At 46.6% G+C, this 16351-nt stretch overlaps 1 protein-coding gene across 1 annotated transcript; it reads right to left on the bottom strand.

The window, feature by feature from the left end:
- Positions 1–3996: 3996 nt before the first annotated feature.
- LOC140427641 (dynein light chain Tctex-type protein 2-like) lies at positions 3997–16342 on the bottom strand. Its single transcript, XM_072513091.1, has 4 exons — positions 15849–16342; positions 6643–6861; positions 5948–6106; positions 3997–4372 (listed from the first exon to the last, which is right to left on the bottom strand). Exons 1-4 carry the CDS (start codon positions 16056–16058, stop codon positions 4262–4264), a joined length of 699 nt encoding a protein of 232 aa, XP_072369192.1. The 5' UTR covers positions 16059–16342; the 3' UTR covers positions 3997–4261.
- Between the last annotated feature and the right edge of the window lie 9 nt (positions 16343–16351).

Genomic DNA, 16351 nt, shown 5'->3' with positions numbered 1-16351 from the left:
CGTCTGTTCCCAGCCTTTTAGCCCTGACAAATGCCTCCTTTTCCTTTTTGACGAGGCCTACAATATCACTCGTTATCCAAGGTTCCCGAAAATTGCCGTATTTATCCTTCTTCCTCACAGGAACATGCCGGTCCTGAATTCCTTTGAAATGAAATGAAATGAAAATCGCTTATTGTCACAAGTAGGATTCTATGAAGTTACTGTGAAAAGCCCCTAGTCGCCACATTCAGGCGCCTGTTCGGGGAGGCTGTTACGGGAATTGAACCGTGCTGCTGGTCTGCCTTGGTCTCCTTTCAAATCCAGCGATTTAGGCCTGTGCTAAACAGCCCCTTTCAACTGACACTTGAAAGCCTCCCACATGTCAGATGTTGATTTACCCTCAAACATCCACCCCCAATCTAGGTTCTTCAATTCCCGCCTAATATTGTTATAGTTAGCCTTCCCCCAATTGAGCACATTCACCCTAGGACCACTCTTATCCTTGTCCACCAGCACTTTAAAACTTACTGAATTGTGGTCAGTTCCCGAAATGCTCCCCTACTGAAACTTCTACCACCTGGCCGGGCTCATTCCCCAATACCAGGTCCAGTACCACCCCTTCCCTAGTTGGACTGTCTACATATTGTTTTAAGAAGCCCTCCTGGATGCTCCTTACAAACTCTGCCCCGTCTAAGCCCCTGGCACTAAGTGAGTCCCAGTCAATATTGGGGAAGTTGAAGTCTCCCATCACCACAACCCTGTTATTTTTACTCTTTTCCAAAATCTGTCTATCTGCTCCTGTAACTCCCGCTGGCTGTTGGGAGGCCTGTAGTAAACCCCCAACATTGTGACTGCACCCTTCTTATTCCTGATCTCTACCCATATAGCCTCACTGCCCTCGGTGGTGTCCTCCCGTAGTACAGCTGTGATATCCTACAGGAATACTACAATCAGCAGATCCAGGAGTCAGCAGCATCGTATGAGCGAACGGGAGACAGTTAATGCGGTCTGATTAGATTCAGAATCAAGCCATACCCTGTTTTGGAATAGGATGCTTGGATCTGATCTCTCAAAGCTCTAGCTAACTCTATACTTTGGAGATACTTGTGGAACCAAATGCTGATTCTGTAAATGCACTGGGTTCGGTGTAATTTTTGGGACGGACCTGCCAGTTACTGATGAGTCCTGCTAGTGAACAGTGTATTCCGGAAAGGTTGATATAATTGCCTTCCATTGTGTACATGGACATCTCTCCAGATTATAAAACTGATCTCACTCATCACATCTCCAAAAACCAAATGTACAGAAATTCGCCAGAAAATCAGCTTAGTTTGAAGAAATTGAGATGTATTTATTTCTATCCATTTGGAATGATAAATGCAATATTTTTGTCATAGATTTTATTTTTGTAGTCTGTATTGAGCCATAGTCTAGGTCGTGAAGGTCAGCCGGTTGCCAAAAATGGGTCCTGGTAAAAAAAAGTTTGAAAAATAGTTCTTGTCGACTCGTCTCCTAGCAACCTTATGGATGCCTATCCATTTCCCTGGGGTAGAACGCGCTTCTTTGTAGCCTGCACATTGTTGGTGGAATGTGAGCACTTTCCCTGCATCCACCAGAGGACATTGATTTGTCCAACTGGCAGAAGAAATGGCAAGATGCCAAATTTGGACAAAGGGTGGACAGGCAGTGCCTGAACATTTACTCATGAGAAAAGAAACAGTAAGCTGCTAAATGGGCCCTGAAATAGTACTATTGTGACCAATGATTCTGGACCTTTTTCTACTGCAAAGTGTCTGAAAATACTCAAGTGGTTTGAGCTGATTTGGTGAGTTCCTGCATTTGCCAGTGTGTTGCCTCATCCTCGCAGCGATGGCTGTGGAGTAGGGGGGCCTGTGCCCACAAAGACCGAAATAGGGCAGCAGTGCCTCTGGGTCTGCAGGATTGGGAGAGTCATAGAATTTACAGTGCAGAAAACCATTCGGCCCATCAAGTCTGCACCGGCTCTTGGAAAGAGCACCCTATCCCCGTAACCCCACCTAACCTTTTTGGACACTAAGGGCAATTTATCATGGCCAATCCACCTAACCTGCAAACCTTTGGACTGTGGGAGGAAACCCACGCAGACACGGGGAGAACGTGCAGACTCCGCAGAGACAGTGACGCAAGCTGGGAATCGAACCTGAGACCCTGGAGCTGTGAAGCAACTGTGCTAACCACTGTGCTACCGTTCTGCCTGAGAGGGATTAGAGCCACCAGACAGGGCAAGTTCTGCACCATTTCTTTTGCCAAGTTGGAACTGGACTCCTCCATCTTCCTTGACAGTGACAGGAGGATATCTGGTCGGCTAGCCAATGCACCCATCATCTTAGTGTGCATGCCTTTTTAATCCTCCTGTATGTTGCTGCTTCAGTACTCTGAGTACTCTGCAGCAGTTATCGTCTTTCACCTCTCTCTCTTGGAGCCAGTCAATTAACCATCCTTCATCCTTGGCCTGGTTGCAGGCCATACATACAGGCCATACGCTGACCACTCTTTGTCAAGTTTTCCCTAGCATTGAGCAGCTAGGAAAGTACATGATTATAAATACGAAACGTTTTGCAGAGACATTCTGTGGAGGCAACCGTGTGGTCACCACCGAATCATGATCATTATTGCATAATAAGATTCAGCTTGTTTATGGAAAAAACAAGGGGCTGGGGCAAACAACAAAAACAAGGGGCAAAAATACAGGGGCTGGTTTAGCACACTCGGCTAAATCGCTGGCTTTTAAAGCAGACCAAGGAAGGCCAGCAGCACGGTTCAATTCCCGTAGCAGCCTCCCCGAACAGGTGCCAGAATGTGGCGACTAGTGGCTTTTCACAGTAACGTCATTGAAGCCTACTCGTGACAATAAACGATTTTCATTTCATTTTTCAAAAGGACAAGGAACAATCCAGAGTAAGATTAACGGGGCAACAAATTTCAATGGGGTCAGAATGGATTTGTCCCAGGTCAAGTGGAGTCAAAGGTTGGTCGGCAAAACAGAACAGAAAAGGGAGTAGCAGCTAAGGAGAGAATCAAGGTTGGAATTCTCTGGCCATTAGGATTCTCTTTTCCCGCCCAAGGATTTCTCAGAGGGGTGGGGTGGCTTCATTGACAAGAGGGGATCTCCTTGAAGTCACAACACCATAATGAGGCAGAAAGGCAGAGAAGGAAAGAAAAGAAAGCAAATCCTTCACTCCAGAACCCACTACCTCATGGGATGCCCTGCCGCATGTGTCCAAAGATCTACGGATTGAGAAAGAAACTGTTCAGTCACTTGAAAACCCATGATAGAAATTTGTGACTCTATAAACATCATCCTCAAATTGAGGGACACTCGATGATGACAAATTCAATAGTAGCCTTCTAAAGGGAATTGGATAAATAGTTGAAGAAAAACATTGCAGGGATATAGGGAAAGGGTGGGGGATTGAGACTAGCGGGATTTCTTCTTGAAAGAACTCACAGACTCAATGGCTGAGTGGCCACGTTCAATGTTGTTCTATTCTTTAAATAGGGCAGACCATTGAAAACAGGAACAAGTATCTTCCACCAATACTCGAAATGTATCCCAGAGAAAAGTTGTTTGGAGTTAATCTGCGAAAGAATGTAAACTGCAAGTGTTATAACCTGCCTGCTTACCACAGGCTGGGGACTAATGGCAATCCCACAATCCTTTGGGAGTATGAGCTTCCCCATTGAGGGGGGCGGAGAAATCATTAGCAGATTCCCTGCATAAATAAAGCTGGCCAGTTTGGAACCAACTAGAGAGGAGTGAGCAGCAAGGGAGTTGCTGCTGTAGTATATATATGTTATTGTAAATAAATGTTATTTCTTTCTATCCTTTAACTCGTGCTGGATTCTTCATGGCCCTCACAAAAAACATTCAGGAACCAGCAGCCTAGATAATATTATTTATTGGTGCCTTGTGTTGAAAAGAAACGTTTGTTTATTGTAGGTGAGTTCGCATTTTCATAAAATGATGCAATTCCAAGCTACTAATGATTACAAATTTTATTTTGTATAAAGTTTATTTCCACTACAAAATAGTTACTAGAGCAGAAAATGGCTAAGTCTCAATATCAGAAAAATCTTTTCAAAGGTACAGGAGAGATTTTGCATCAAGTTTAAACAATCATCTTTGGATATCCCCCAAGTATGGTCAATTTTACATTTAGTTTCCATAGCGACATACAATGCATCTTTTTAAACAGTTCTTTTACATTTAAAAATAAATGGTAAAGATTTGATTACAGTACTGCTACTCATAATACACAGCATACACAGTTCCCACTACAAAAAATGAATTGGTTTGAAACAGACTTTCACACCAACTGTCATGTTCCGGATCCCAGAGGTATCTGCTGGCAAGCTACACAATTAAAGTAAAATCTGTTTAGATTGACATACTAACGTGTCAAAAACACTCAACTATTCATTCTTAATTCATAACAATTATATTGCTAAGATTGTACCATAAATCAAGTTGGTTTGGAAGTAAATTTATTCATAAATCTACTTAGCTTTTACAACTATTATTAAAAAGGGAGTCTCACTTCAAACTTAAAAACTATTATATAGATCAGCTAATTAATTATTGTAAGTAGAGTTCTTAACAACTTGCATTTACACAAAAAGGCATGTATTTATATAGCACCATTTTTGGCCACTTGATGGGGGCGATTCTCCGATATGGAGGCCAAGTGTTCGCGCCGTCGCGTTTCACGACGGCGCGAATAGGGCCAGGGCCCGACCTATTCTGGCCAGCACGGCGCTGGGGCGGTTCATGCCGTTCCAGCCTCCTTACACGGCGCCAAATGGGCGCCGCGCCAACCCGCACATGCGCAGTTGGGCCGTGCCAGCCTGTGCATGCGACTTCTTCGGCACGTCGGCCCCGACCAAACATGGGGCCGGTGTTCAGGAGCCGGCCGCGCGGCCGGTCCGCAGATCGGTGGGCCCCGATCGTGGGCCAGACTCCATCGGAGCCCCCCCCCCCCACCCATAGGCCGCCTCCCGAGCGTTCCTGCAGAGTTCCCGCCAGCAGCGACCAGGGGTGAACGGCGCCGGCGGGACTCTGTCGTATCAGGGTGGCCGCTCGGAGAATCGGCAGCCCCGCCAATTCCAGCAGCCCGCGCAGCGGCGCAAATTCTCCGTACCTTGGAGAATCGCGTGCCGGCGCCGGGGGGCGATTGCAGCAGTTCTCCGGCCCGGCGCGGGGTTCGGAGAATCGCCCCCGATGTCTTTAGAGTAGAAAAATGTGCCAATTGGTTTCAAAGAGGTGTAATTGGCCAATAAATAACATTGAGAGTGACAAAGAAGAATTTCTACAGGGGGAACCTTGGCTCAGAAAAAGTAGATTCTAGAAGGAATCTTAAAAGCAAGGGGCAAGGTTTGCAGAAGGCTCTCGGCAAAAATTTCAGAGCATACAATCAGCTGAAAGTTGCTGACAAATGGAGTGGTCACAGTAAGAAGTCTTACAACACCAGGTTAAAGTCCAACAGGTCTATTTGGAATCACTAGCTTTTGAAACGCTGTACCTTCATCACCTGATGATAGTCCAACGCTGGCATCTTCACATCATGGCTATAATGGAGTGGTGAAAGGGAATTTACAAGGAGGTCATAGAAGCAGAGTTTGGGGATTATATGATTGGATAGTGATAGAGATATGAAGTAATTCTAAAAGTGAAGAGAATTTTACATAGAAAATAATTTGGGACTGGGAGGCAATCTAGCTTAGCAAGGACAGGGGAATAAACCATTTATTTGCAAATTGAAGAAACAATGGTCTTTAGTATTTAAGGGTGCAGTTGAATGACACTCACAATATAGACAAACCACCATGTGATAAAAGAAAAAATCATAAAAATGCATCATTGGCTTCTCATATGCATTATATACACCATGATTTTTTTAAAAGTATTGCCAACTTGAAATGTTTTACTTACCACTATGCCTTGATTTTTCAACTCTCCACAGAAAACACGAGCAATTAATTTAAACCTATCAGGTGCCAATTCTTTTGCTATTGTTCTTATGTCATCGGAAAGGGAAAGAGTTAGAGTCTTCATATTGTGAGTTTCAAAATCCTTATCTCTTAGTTTAATCTTAAAGAAAAGAAAAACTTAATTTTGTATTTCATCAATCCTAAACAACTTTATTTTCCAGCAAGTAGAAATTAAGCCCAGAATTCTCCGGCGTTGGGATTCTCTTTTCCCGCTCGCAGCGCATCCCCCATCCGCTGGTTTCCCGGCAGCGTGGGGTGGGTTCAATGAGAAATCCATTGAATGGGTTTAATATGCTTCCACTAATAGTTTCAGCTCAGCAGACTGTCATGGATTGAATTCTACTGCTCTTTTCTATTGGCAATTACGTTGTAATTAGATGCATCCAACAATGTAAATTACTATATTCAATTGGCCGTTTACAGCTGTTACATGTTTTGAGTGTTCCCATTTTTCCTGGCTGCCCTCCATGGATGCCGAAAACGCTAAATCCAAGACCAAGACCGTCTGTGACCACTAAACCATACTGACTTACCACCAGCTTCTCAAGGACAGAGCTGGCTATGACATCCACATCCATTGAAGGAATAACAAAAAAATCACATTTATTTTTAAAACTGTGCTGCATTATACATCACCTCTAAAAGCGCATCTACTCTTTTTCTCACTGCAGTGAAGTTAAATTCTTTATCTGGGACTAATTTATAAGTATTAGCCATTTTTTGTTTCACCAGACTAGGTTTCCAAGTTAAAGGTTCTTCAAAAACATCATCATCATCTTCTTCCAGTTCACTCTTATCCACGTGCACAACCTGAAGGATGGTATCATGTAGCCTTTCCTTTAGGATCTCATGAAACTTTAATCAGAAATAAAATTAACAATTAGGATCAGATGAAGTCATAAGTAACCTGTTCAGCACTGATTTATGGTCATGCTTATTTCTAGCAGGAAACAAAATGATAGGTTTTTACATTTCTGACAGCTGTAAGCAATTTTACCAGAACTATTACAAGTTTGACTTGGAGGTCAAAGTGTAGTAATTAAGGGAAAGTCTATGGGGATGGACTTTTAAAAATTCATAGTACACCTTCTTCTTGGCCATTTTTGTAAAAACAGGAAAGTTCTGAAATTCTGCAGTAGATTCTTTTGATCTTCCACCAGAGCTGGCAGGAGACTAGCAATCCTCACTCCCCGAAAAAACGAACAATCTACAATATAGAGACTCATTTTGTTGTGTGGGAGTTCAGAAGTCTTGGGCTCGAGCTATCTTTGTGGAATTTTGGAACTAAAATAGAAATGGAAATCTGCTAGTTACTATAAACCAGTGGTGTGTTTCCCAGCTTGGAGAATCGATGGCTTTTGTTTATGTCTTACAAATACTTTCAATAAGCAACGCGACCAACAGATTAAAATACCTAGATGGGTAATGAAGAATCCATTTATTTGCCGATTGGTGCAGGGAAGTGAAGTTGCAGGGATAGAGGAAATGTGAGCAATGATTTTCCAAAATTCCTTAGATTTGGGAACAGTCCCATTAGATTTGAAGTTGGAAAATGTTACATCGCTTTACAAGAAAGGAGGCCACTTCGCTGATTATCAGTCGTGGGAAATGCTGGAATCTATTGTGACGGAATTCTTAACTGCTCTTAGAAAAGCAAAGTTTGATTAGAACAAGTCAGTAAAACCATGTTGAAGGGCAATCCTCTTTGACAATTGTATTAAGAGTCTTATGAGGATGTAACTAATAGGGTAGATAAAGGGAAATCAATAGATGTAGTATATCTGGCATTTCATAAGGTACCACACTCAAGGTTAATAGGTATAATCAGGGCTCATGAAATTGGGGTAATATATTAGCATGGATAGAGGACTGGTTAATGGATGAAAAAAAGAGAGTAGGCATAAACTGGGCTTTTTCACATTGGCAGACAGTGAATAGTGGAATGCCGCCTGGATCAATGCTGGGGTCTAAGCTATTTACAACTTATATTCATGACATGGATGAAGAGACAGAGAGTAATGTATCTAAGCTTGCAGATGAAACCAAGCTAGGTGGAAAGTTTAATACTGTGTTAATGGGGGACTTTTGGTGGTAGCATGTAGGGAGAAGTTGGACCCAAGGTGGCTCCCACTAGGGTACTTTACCTTTGGCCCTTTTTACCCAGTTTCTGGGGATAAGTTTTGCGTAAAATCCATCCGATTGATGGCATAAAGTACCCACATAAGGTAAATCCCAAGAAGGACCAGGACAAAGAAAATCGCAGATAGAAATTCGTCGACAGATTCGGAGGTTTCCCGAGGCTCCTTGGTGGAGAAAATGGCAGAGGCTGTTCCTGTGACTCCGGCCACTTGCTTGCTGGCATCTTGGTGGTGGAACTTGAGAAGCAATGGAGGGTTAGTTTCCGGGGAACTTGGTAAATCGATAGAGGATGCCTTGGCTTCCATTCAGTGAAGCTAGAGGAGATCAAGAACAGGTAAAAGCGCATGGCGCGATGATTAAGGACGAGGAGACAGTTCTTTCGAAATACAGTGAACAAATTGTCTCGTTGGAGGCTGAAATCACCTTGATGGCACTGAGGACTAAGGTGGATGATCTGGAGAACCACTTGGGAGGCAGAATGTCAGAATCATGGAGTTGCCAGATGGTATGGAAGGTCCAACTCCCACAGGATACATTTCGAAGATGTTTAAGAAGATGAGAAGATCCTGAGCTGGATCGAGCCCATCGGACATTCTGGCAGAAGCCCTGTCCCAATGGACCACCACTGTAGGGTTCCACAGCTTCCAGAAGGATCGGGCCCTGAAATGGGCACGGAGCATCGGGACTATAAATGGGAACGCCACACCATTAGGCTTTACCTAGATTTCGAGCGGAGCTGGCAAAGAAGCGGGCGGTATTTAACAAGGTCAAAGCTGCCCTATATAAGAGTGCAGTTCGGTTTGAGATGGTGTACCCGGCATGGTCTCTGAGTGACTTGAGCCGAAAGACTATTTTTTCGATGTGCTAGAGGATGCAGATGCCTTTGTAAAAAAACACAGGCTTGGTTCGAGTTGATTGTGTTTTCGGGAGGTTTAATGTTACGGGGATGTTATTCTCTGTACCATGGTTGTTATGGGAATATATAACTCCCTGTTGGAATATGGGGCGCAATTCTCCCATCGGGAGACTAAGTCCCGACGCCGGAGTGAAAACCGGAGTGTTTCACTCCGGCGTCGGAGGCCGTTCCCAGCCCCCTATTCTCCCACCCCCGGGGGGGCTAGGAGCGGCGCCGCGGAATCGCCGCTCGCCCATTACCAACGGCAAGCGGCGATTCTCCCAGCGGCCAGCCGTGATTCGCGCCGCGCCGGTTTGGGGGGGGGGGGGGGAGAATTTTGTGCGGGCATCGGGACGGCGTGGCGGGACTCGTGCGGTGTCCGGGCAATTCTCCCACCCGGCGTGGGGGGGGGGAATTCCGCCCATGATGTTTGATGGGGTTTTGTTCCAATTTCTGCTTTGGTCTGAGCCATATTTTTTTTCCCCCATGGTGGGACCGCCCAGCTAGCCAGAGGTAGTGAGCTAACGGGAGTGAAATGGTGGGCGTAGTTGCAGCTCATTATACTAGTTTGGTTTTGGATAATGAGTTCAGAGTTTTCAATTTGTTTGGGGTTAGGGTTAGTAGAAAGGGGGTTTGTTTGCTTTGATGTTATTGGTATGTACATTTGGATGTGATATTGTTGGAGGGCAGGAGGCGCTGCGGGGAAGAAGGGTGGGGGGCAGTATTAGTTTGCTGCCAGTGACTACAGATTTCTCTGTTTTGTCTTGCTGGTGGTTTTGGTGGCCATCTTGGTTAGGCCTTGTGCTTATACTCTAAGTAGATGTTGGTTATTCCCTTTTGGTGGAAATAGCTGACTCCGGGTCAAGGGGGGCTGGGGAGGGCGTTGCAGTGTGGGAGGCCCCCAATTCAGACAGTCGCCTAGAATGTAATGTAAGGAGGTTGGATGGTCCAGTGAAAAGGTTGAGGTTATTTGCTCACCTTGAGAAGTTTGAGTGCTGATGTGGTGTTTTTTCAAGAGACTCATTTGTGGGTAAGGGACCAGACTTGCCAGAGACTTCATTCGGGTTTCGATGGTAGGTTCAGGGGGGTGATTTTCATAATTATAAAAAAAAAAATACTTTTATTCCACAAATTTACAGTAGTTTTACAATTCACAACAACCCCACAAAGCCCCCAGTCCATCAACCCCCTTGGGGTAACCAACTCCCGAAAGTGCATGATAAACAAATCCTAACAATTGTAGAACCCATCACTCACCCACCTTAGAGCAAGTTTCGCCTTTTCCAGGGTCAGAAACTCCAGCAGGTCCCCCCGCCACGCTGAGGCACAGGGTGGAGAAGCTGACTTCCACCCAACAAGACCCGCCTGCGAGCAATCAGCGAGGCGAAGGCTAAAAAGTCTGCCCCCCGCACTCGCCTACAGCTCCAGCCGGTCCGGCACCCCGAATATGGCTTCTGGGGCACCAGGTTCCACGTCCACAAGCAGAACCCTCGAAATGGTGCTGCAAATCGTCCTCCAAAACCTTTCCAATTTCAACCAGAACATATGCACATGCTTCGCAGAGCCCCACTCACAGACATCCTCCACCCCTTCAAATAGCCGCCTCATCCTAGCCTTGTACACTAGGTGCGCCACAGCCTCGCGCACAAAATCGAGGCATTTACCTCGCATTTACCCTCCACAGCACCTCGCGCCACAGACCCTCCTACCGCACCATCCCAGCTCTTCCTCCCACTTTGCCTTAATTCCCACCCATGGACACCCCGTCCTTCTCCAAAATCCTCCTGTACATTTGTGAGACGAACCACCCCCCCCCAACAGCACAGCCCCCAGCAACAGGGAGGCAGACGCTATTGGGAAGACCTTCCTTGCAAAGTCCCGCACCTGCACATACCTGAAACCTTCACCCACGCCATTCCAAACTTCTCACCCAACTCTTCCAAACACGCAAGTTGCCCTCCCAGAAACAGATCCTTAATCCCTCTCTCCCCCCCAAGGGTGTCATTGTGGCGCAGTGTTTACATCGACCCTTGGATCCAGCACTCTGTTCCCCCCCCCCCCCCCCAACGTACTGTCAGCTCATGGATATCTAGATCCAGGATAGCACCCAACGCTCTCTTCATGAAGCCCACATTGTCGCAATTGGGGCCATATCTGCTTGGCAACTTTCCCTCCAACGCACCCCTCACGATCACGTACTTGCCCCCCTGGTCAGCCGCCCCCTTCTCCTTCTGAAACCTCACCCTCTTGCTGACCAAGATCACCATCCCCCGAGCCCTACAATCAAACCCCAAATGAAACACCTGACTCAACCACCCGTTCCTAAGCCTCACCTGATCTTTTACCCTCAAAGGTCTCCTGCAGCATCGCCACATCAGCTTTTAAACTCTTCCAAGTGCGAAAAACCCTCACTCTCTTCACCGGTTCCCTAACCCCATCACGTCACCATACTGACCTGTGGGTCTCTCATTCCCCCCCCCCCCCCCCCCCCCATATCCACCATCACCATTCTCCCGGGCCCTGCCATCCAGCCAAGCCCGCCCCATCTTTTTGTTAGTCGAACCCCTTCCCACTCCCAGAATCCCCCCCCATCTACTTCCTTTTGCAAACACCTCACCCAATATCAATACCCTCCCCCCACCATTCACACCTCCCAGGTCCATTGAAACCTGCTCGATCACTAGCCAGCCAACGTTAACAAATTGGTGTGCTGTTTTATTTGGGTGGGCAAGACCCCAGTGATCCGTAGGGCGTTTCCCCAGAGGGATAGACAGTCAGGTGGTTTAGCTGTACCCAATTCGTAATTTTATTAATGAGCGGCTGAGATGGCTTAGTTATCTGAGTTCCACATGGGGCCAAATGAAGGTGGGTTCGTGCAGGGTTTCTAGTTTGGCTGCCTTAATAACTGCCTCCTTTCGTTCTCTCCTGTGAGATTCTCTTTGAATCCGGGGGTGGTGTCCACCCTGTGGATGCGGAAGCAATTCAGACATTTAAAGTTAGCTCCATGTTGTTGTTGGCCCCTACGTCTGGCAATCATCTCTTTGTGCCGTCAAGGTTTGACTCAACATTTAGGTCATGGGAAGGGAAGGGTCTGGTAAGGTTCAGGGACTTGTTCGTGGAGGGATGGCTTCCCAGGTTTGCTGAGCTGTCGGTAAAATTCCCACGCCCTGGGACTCCATGAGCTTCTTGCTGAAGAGGATTTTATCTTTGGACTCGCCGGTGCTACAGACGAGGGCCAAGGTGGATGTCCTCACTTTTGCCTCGTTAATAGCCCGGTGGAGAGTTCTGCTTGGGTGGAGGTCTCCTACTCCGCCCAGTGCCTCGGCCTGGTTGGGTGACCTCATGGAAATTGTACTTGGAGAAGATCAAATACACCATTAGGGGGTCGGTAGAGTGGTTCTACCCGAGATAGCAGCTATTCATTTCCTTTTTTAAGGAGTTAGTCACTGTCAGTTGTTAAGGGGGGGATTAGTTTATTGTTGGGGGGTTAAGTTTGGATGTGTTCTTAACTGTTGACTGTGTTCTTTTTATTTTGTAACCTGACGCATCCGTTTTATATCATACTGTTATACTAAGGGCAGCACGGTAGCCTTGTGGATAGCACAATTGCTTCACAGCTCCAGGGTCCCAGGTTCGATTCCAGCTTGGGTCACTGTCTGTGCGGAGTCTGCACATCCTCCCCGTGTGTGCGTGGGTTTCCTCCGGGTGCTCCGGTTTCCTCCCACAGTCCAAAGATGTGCAGGTTAGGTGGATTGGCCATGATAAATTGCCCTTAGTGTCCAAAAATTGCCCTTAGTGTTGGGTGGGGTTACTGGGTTATGGGGATAGGGTGGCGATGTTGACCTTGGGTAGGGTGCTCTTTCCAAGAGCCGGTGCAGACTCGATGGGCCGAATGGCCTCCTTCTGCACTGTAAATTCTGTTCTGTAAAATATTTTGTCGAAATGAAAACGTTTTCAATAAAAATATTTTTAAAAAGACTATAATACTGTGTTAATAGTGCAGTTTGTTTCAATATACCATATCCCTATTTGTACGTGGAGTCACTCATGGAGCGACCTATCCTTTCTTCAATCTTACAAATTAAATTAAATATTGGAGTTTCTGTCCGGTATCCTGGCAAATGTTGGGATCTAGTTCGGGATTGTATTGCAAGGAATGCAGATACAGAAAGGTGCAGGAAGGCAAATAGCACATTGGTCTTTATTGAAGGAGATTGGAGTACAATAATAAAGAAGGCTTGTTCCAGTTGGATAGGGTTTTAGTGAGACTACATCTAGACTACTGTGTGCAGGTTTGGTCTCCACATTTAATTGCATTAGAGGCAGTACAGCAAAAGTTAACTAAATTGGTTCCTGGGGTTGTCCTATGATCAGACTGAGTAAACTGCACCTATATTCTCTCAAGTTTAGAAGAATGAAAGGTGATCTCGTTGAAACCTAAAAATTCTGAAGGGGCTTGACAGTATAGATGCTAAGAGATTGTTTCCGTTAGTTGGGGGAATCTCGAACACAGGGAAACAGTCTCACGATAAGGGGGCCGATCATTTAGGAGGAGAAATTACTTCACTGAACTCAAGGGGTTGTGAATCTTTGGAATTCTCTATACCAGAGGGTTGTGGGTGCTCCATCCTTGAATACAGTTAAGACTGGGATTGACAGAATTTTTTCTCACTCAGAGAATTAAGGGATATGGAGAGCGGGCAGGAGAATGGAGTTGGAGCCCAGATCAAGCATAATCGCACTGAAGTGGAGCAGGCTCAATGATATATGTGGCCCACTCCTACTCCTTCTTCTACCAATATAGATATGTTAGGTGAGTGGGCAGCAAAGGTGTGGGCTTTTTAAAAATGTGTTTATAGGATGTGGGCTTTGCTGGCTGGGCCAGCATTTGATGCCCATTCTTAATTGCCGTAATACTGAGTGGCTTGCAAGCACATTTCAGAGGACAGTTAAGAATCACCAATATTGCTGTGGCTCTGGAGTCACATGTAGCCCAGAGCAGGGAAACATGGGGGATTTCCTTCCCCAAAGGACATTTAAACGACAATGGTTCATTGGTCACCATTAGACTTTTAATTCCACATTTTTATTGAATTTAAATTTCACCATCTGCCATGGTGGGATTTGAACCTAGGTCCCCGGAGAATTACCAGGTCTTTGGATTAATAGTCCAGTGACAATACAACAACAAAAACAGACACTACTGGACAATCTCAGCAGGTCTGACAGCATCTGCGGAGAGAAAAGGGAGCTAACATTTTGAGTCTGGATGACTCTTTACGCCAGGGTGGGTGCAGTCAGCAGTTGAAGCAAAGGGTTATGTGCTGATACCTCCAGGAATATGTGCAAACATGGCAACCCATTTATAAAGAAAGACAAGAATGAAAGAAATGGTAAAAGGCAGTTAAAATGAAATGGGATGAAAATAAATGGGTCAAGGTGGGGTACAGCTAATCATCTGAAGTTGTTGAATTTGATGTTGACACCGGATGGCTGTAGTGTGCCCGACCTCTATAATCGGAGAGACCAAACGTAGACTGGGTGATTGCTTTGCTGAGCACCTTCGGTCTGTGCGCATTCATGACCCTGACCTTCCCGTTGCTTGCCATTTTAACACAAGACCCTGCTCCCATGCCCACATGTCTGTCCTTGGCCTGCTGCAATGTTCCAGTGAAGCTCAACGCAAACTGGAGGAACAACATCTCATCTTCCGGTTAGGCACGCTACAGCCTTCCGGTTTCAACATCGAATTCAAGAGCTTCAAATGATTAGCTCTATCCCACCTCAACCCATTTGTTTTCATCCCATTTAATTTTAACTGTCTTTTATCATTTATTTTGTTCTTGTCTTTCTTTATATATATTTACCCCCCCCCCCCCCATCTTATCCACCTTTCCTTACCCTTTTACCCCTTTGCTTCCCCCTTCCCCTAATCTACATCTGTCAGTTTTCCCTCTGATGTCAGTTTCTCTGCTGCTTGGCCTTTCACACCTTTTGTTCTCTCTGGGGACTGCCATTAGCACTCTTTCTCCTTGGTTTCTGTGGCCATTAGCACCCCGTTACCCTGGGTTTCTGTGGCTATGACTCGTCTTTCATTCTCACTCCACAGTATAAATATTTCCCACTTTCTCTGTCTGTTAGCTTTGACAAAGGGTCACCTGGACTCAAAACGTTAGCTTGTTTCTCTCCCTACAGATGCTGCCAGACCTGCTGGGATTTTCCAGCATTTTCTCTTCGGCTGTTGGATTTTAACCTGGTGTTGTAAGACTTCTTACTGTGCCCACTCCAGTCCAACGGCAGCTTCTCCACATTATGAATTTATAAACCGGGAAGGATTGTGTGAGGGGTATGGAACTGAGTCATGATGCCCATTTGGAGGGCCTGTGCAGACACAATGGGCCAAATGGTCTCCTGTGTTGTAACAAATCTGTGTTTGGAGTTGGCTTGTGGGGGCGGGGCTGTGATAATGGGCAGCCAATGAGAGGGGATAGTGGAGCAGGACGCTGAAGGTGGGCATGTGGCCAGCTAATGAGGGGATCGTGGGATGGGGCTGTGCTAATGGGTGGCCAATGAGGAATGAGGGGGCGGGGCTGTGATGATGGACATACTGGGCGGCCAATGAGGATCGAAGGGCCGGGCTGTGATCATGATCAGCCAATAAGAGGGGCGGGGCTGTGGTGATGGACACGCAGGGCAGCCAATGGCAGCATGGTGGGAGTGGGGCGGTTGGAGCTCAGATGGCCGGCACCTCCCGGAATGGGGGCCAGCATAGTTGGCAAGGTGTTTGCCCTCCCATCCCTCCCCGTACCGCGTTCTCCTCGAACACGCTGGACCTGCGAGTCCGGGTGGAGCCTCCTCTCCGCGCATCCTGCGATTCCATGGCCGAGCGGGTTATCTTCTTGCGGATCGGCAAGCCCATCCGGCCCAGCGGCACGTGCGCCTTCATCTCGTCCATCTCCATGGACTCATATCCTTCCTCTCCCGCACTTCGGAGCACTTCATCATCGTCGTCGTCCATCTCGTCTCCGCGCCGGTTTCCTCCTCACTGGCCTCCCGCCCGCCGGCCGGACCGTTACTGATTTGAATGAGGCCCGCGTGCCGGCCATTCAGAACGGGCGGGAAATGATGTCACGTGACCTCGCCTCACCCATTCATTTATTTCTTGTGTGTTTGATTCCGGCCTTATTCTGTCCATGTTATTATTAGCAATGCCTGCCGCTGCCATTGGTTAAGCGCGAGGAGAATAGAGTTCAGTGTCGTGAGAGGAGGCGGGTGATTGTCGCCCGCTCTGCTCCGTCCGGCTCCTGTCAC

This window comes from Scyliorhinus torazame, chromosome 1 (assembly GCF_047496885.1).
Source record: "Scyliorhinus torazame isolate Kashiwa2021f chromosome 1, sScyTor2.1, whole genome shotgun sequence".
Taxonomy (NCBI): Eukaryota; Metazoa; Chordata; class Chondrichthyes; order Carcharhiniformes; family Scyliorhinidae; genus Scyliorhinus; species Scyliorhinus torazame.
Note: the sequence above shows the minus strand (reverse complement) of the source record. Positions and strands in the feature narration are given on the sequence as shown.

Coding starts and splice junctions, on each gene's coding strand:
- LOC140427641 (XM_072513091.1), bottom strand. CDS start 16,058: ATGGACGACGACGATGATGAAGTGCTCCGAAGTGCGGGAGAGGAAGGA. Junction 6,107..6,642: donor GAGTAGATGCGCTTTTAGAG/GTGATGTATAAT, acceptor CTTTTCTTTAAG/ATTAAACTAAGAGATAAGGA. Junction 4,373..5,947: donor TGAAAAATCAAGGCATAGTG/GTAAGTAAAACA, acceptor TTAATTGTGTAG/CTTGCCAGCAGATACCTCTG.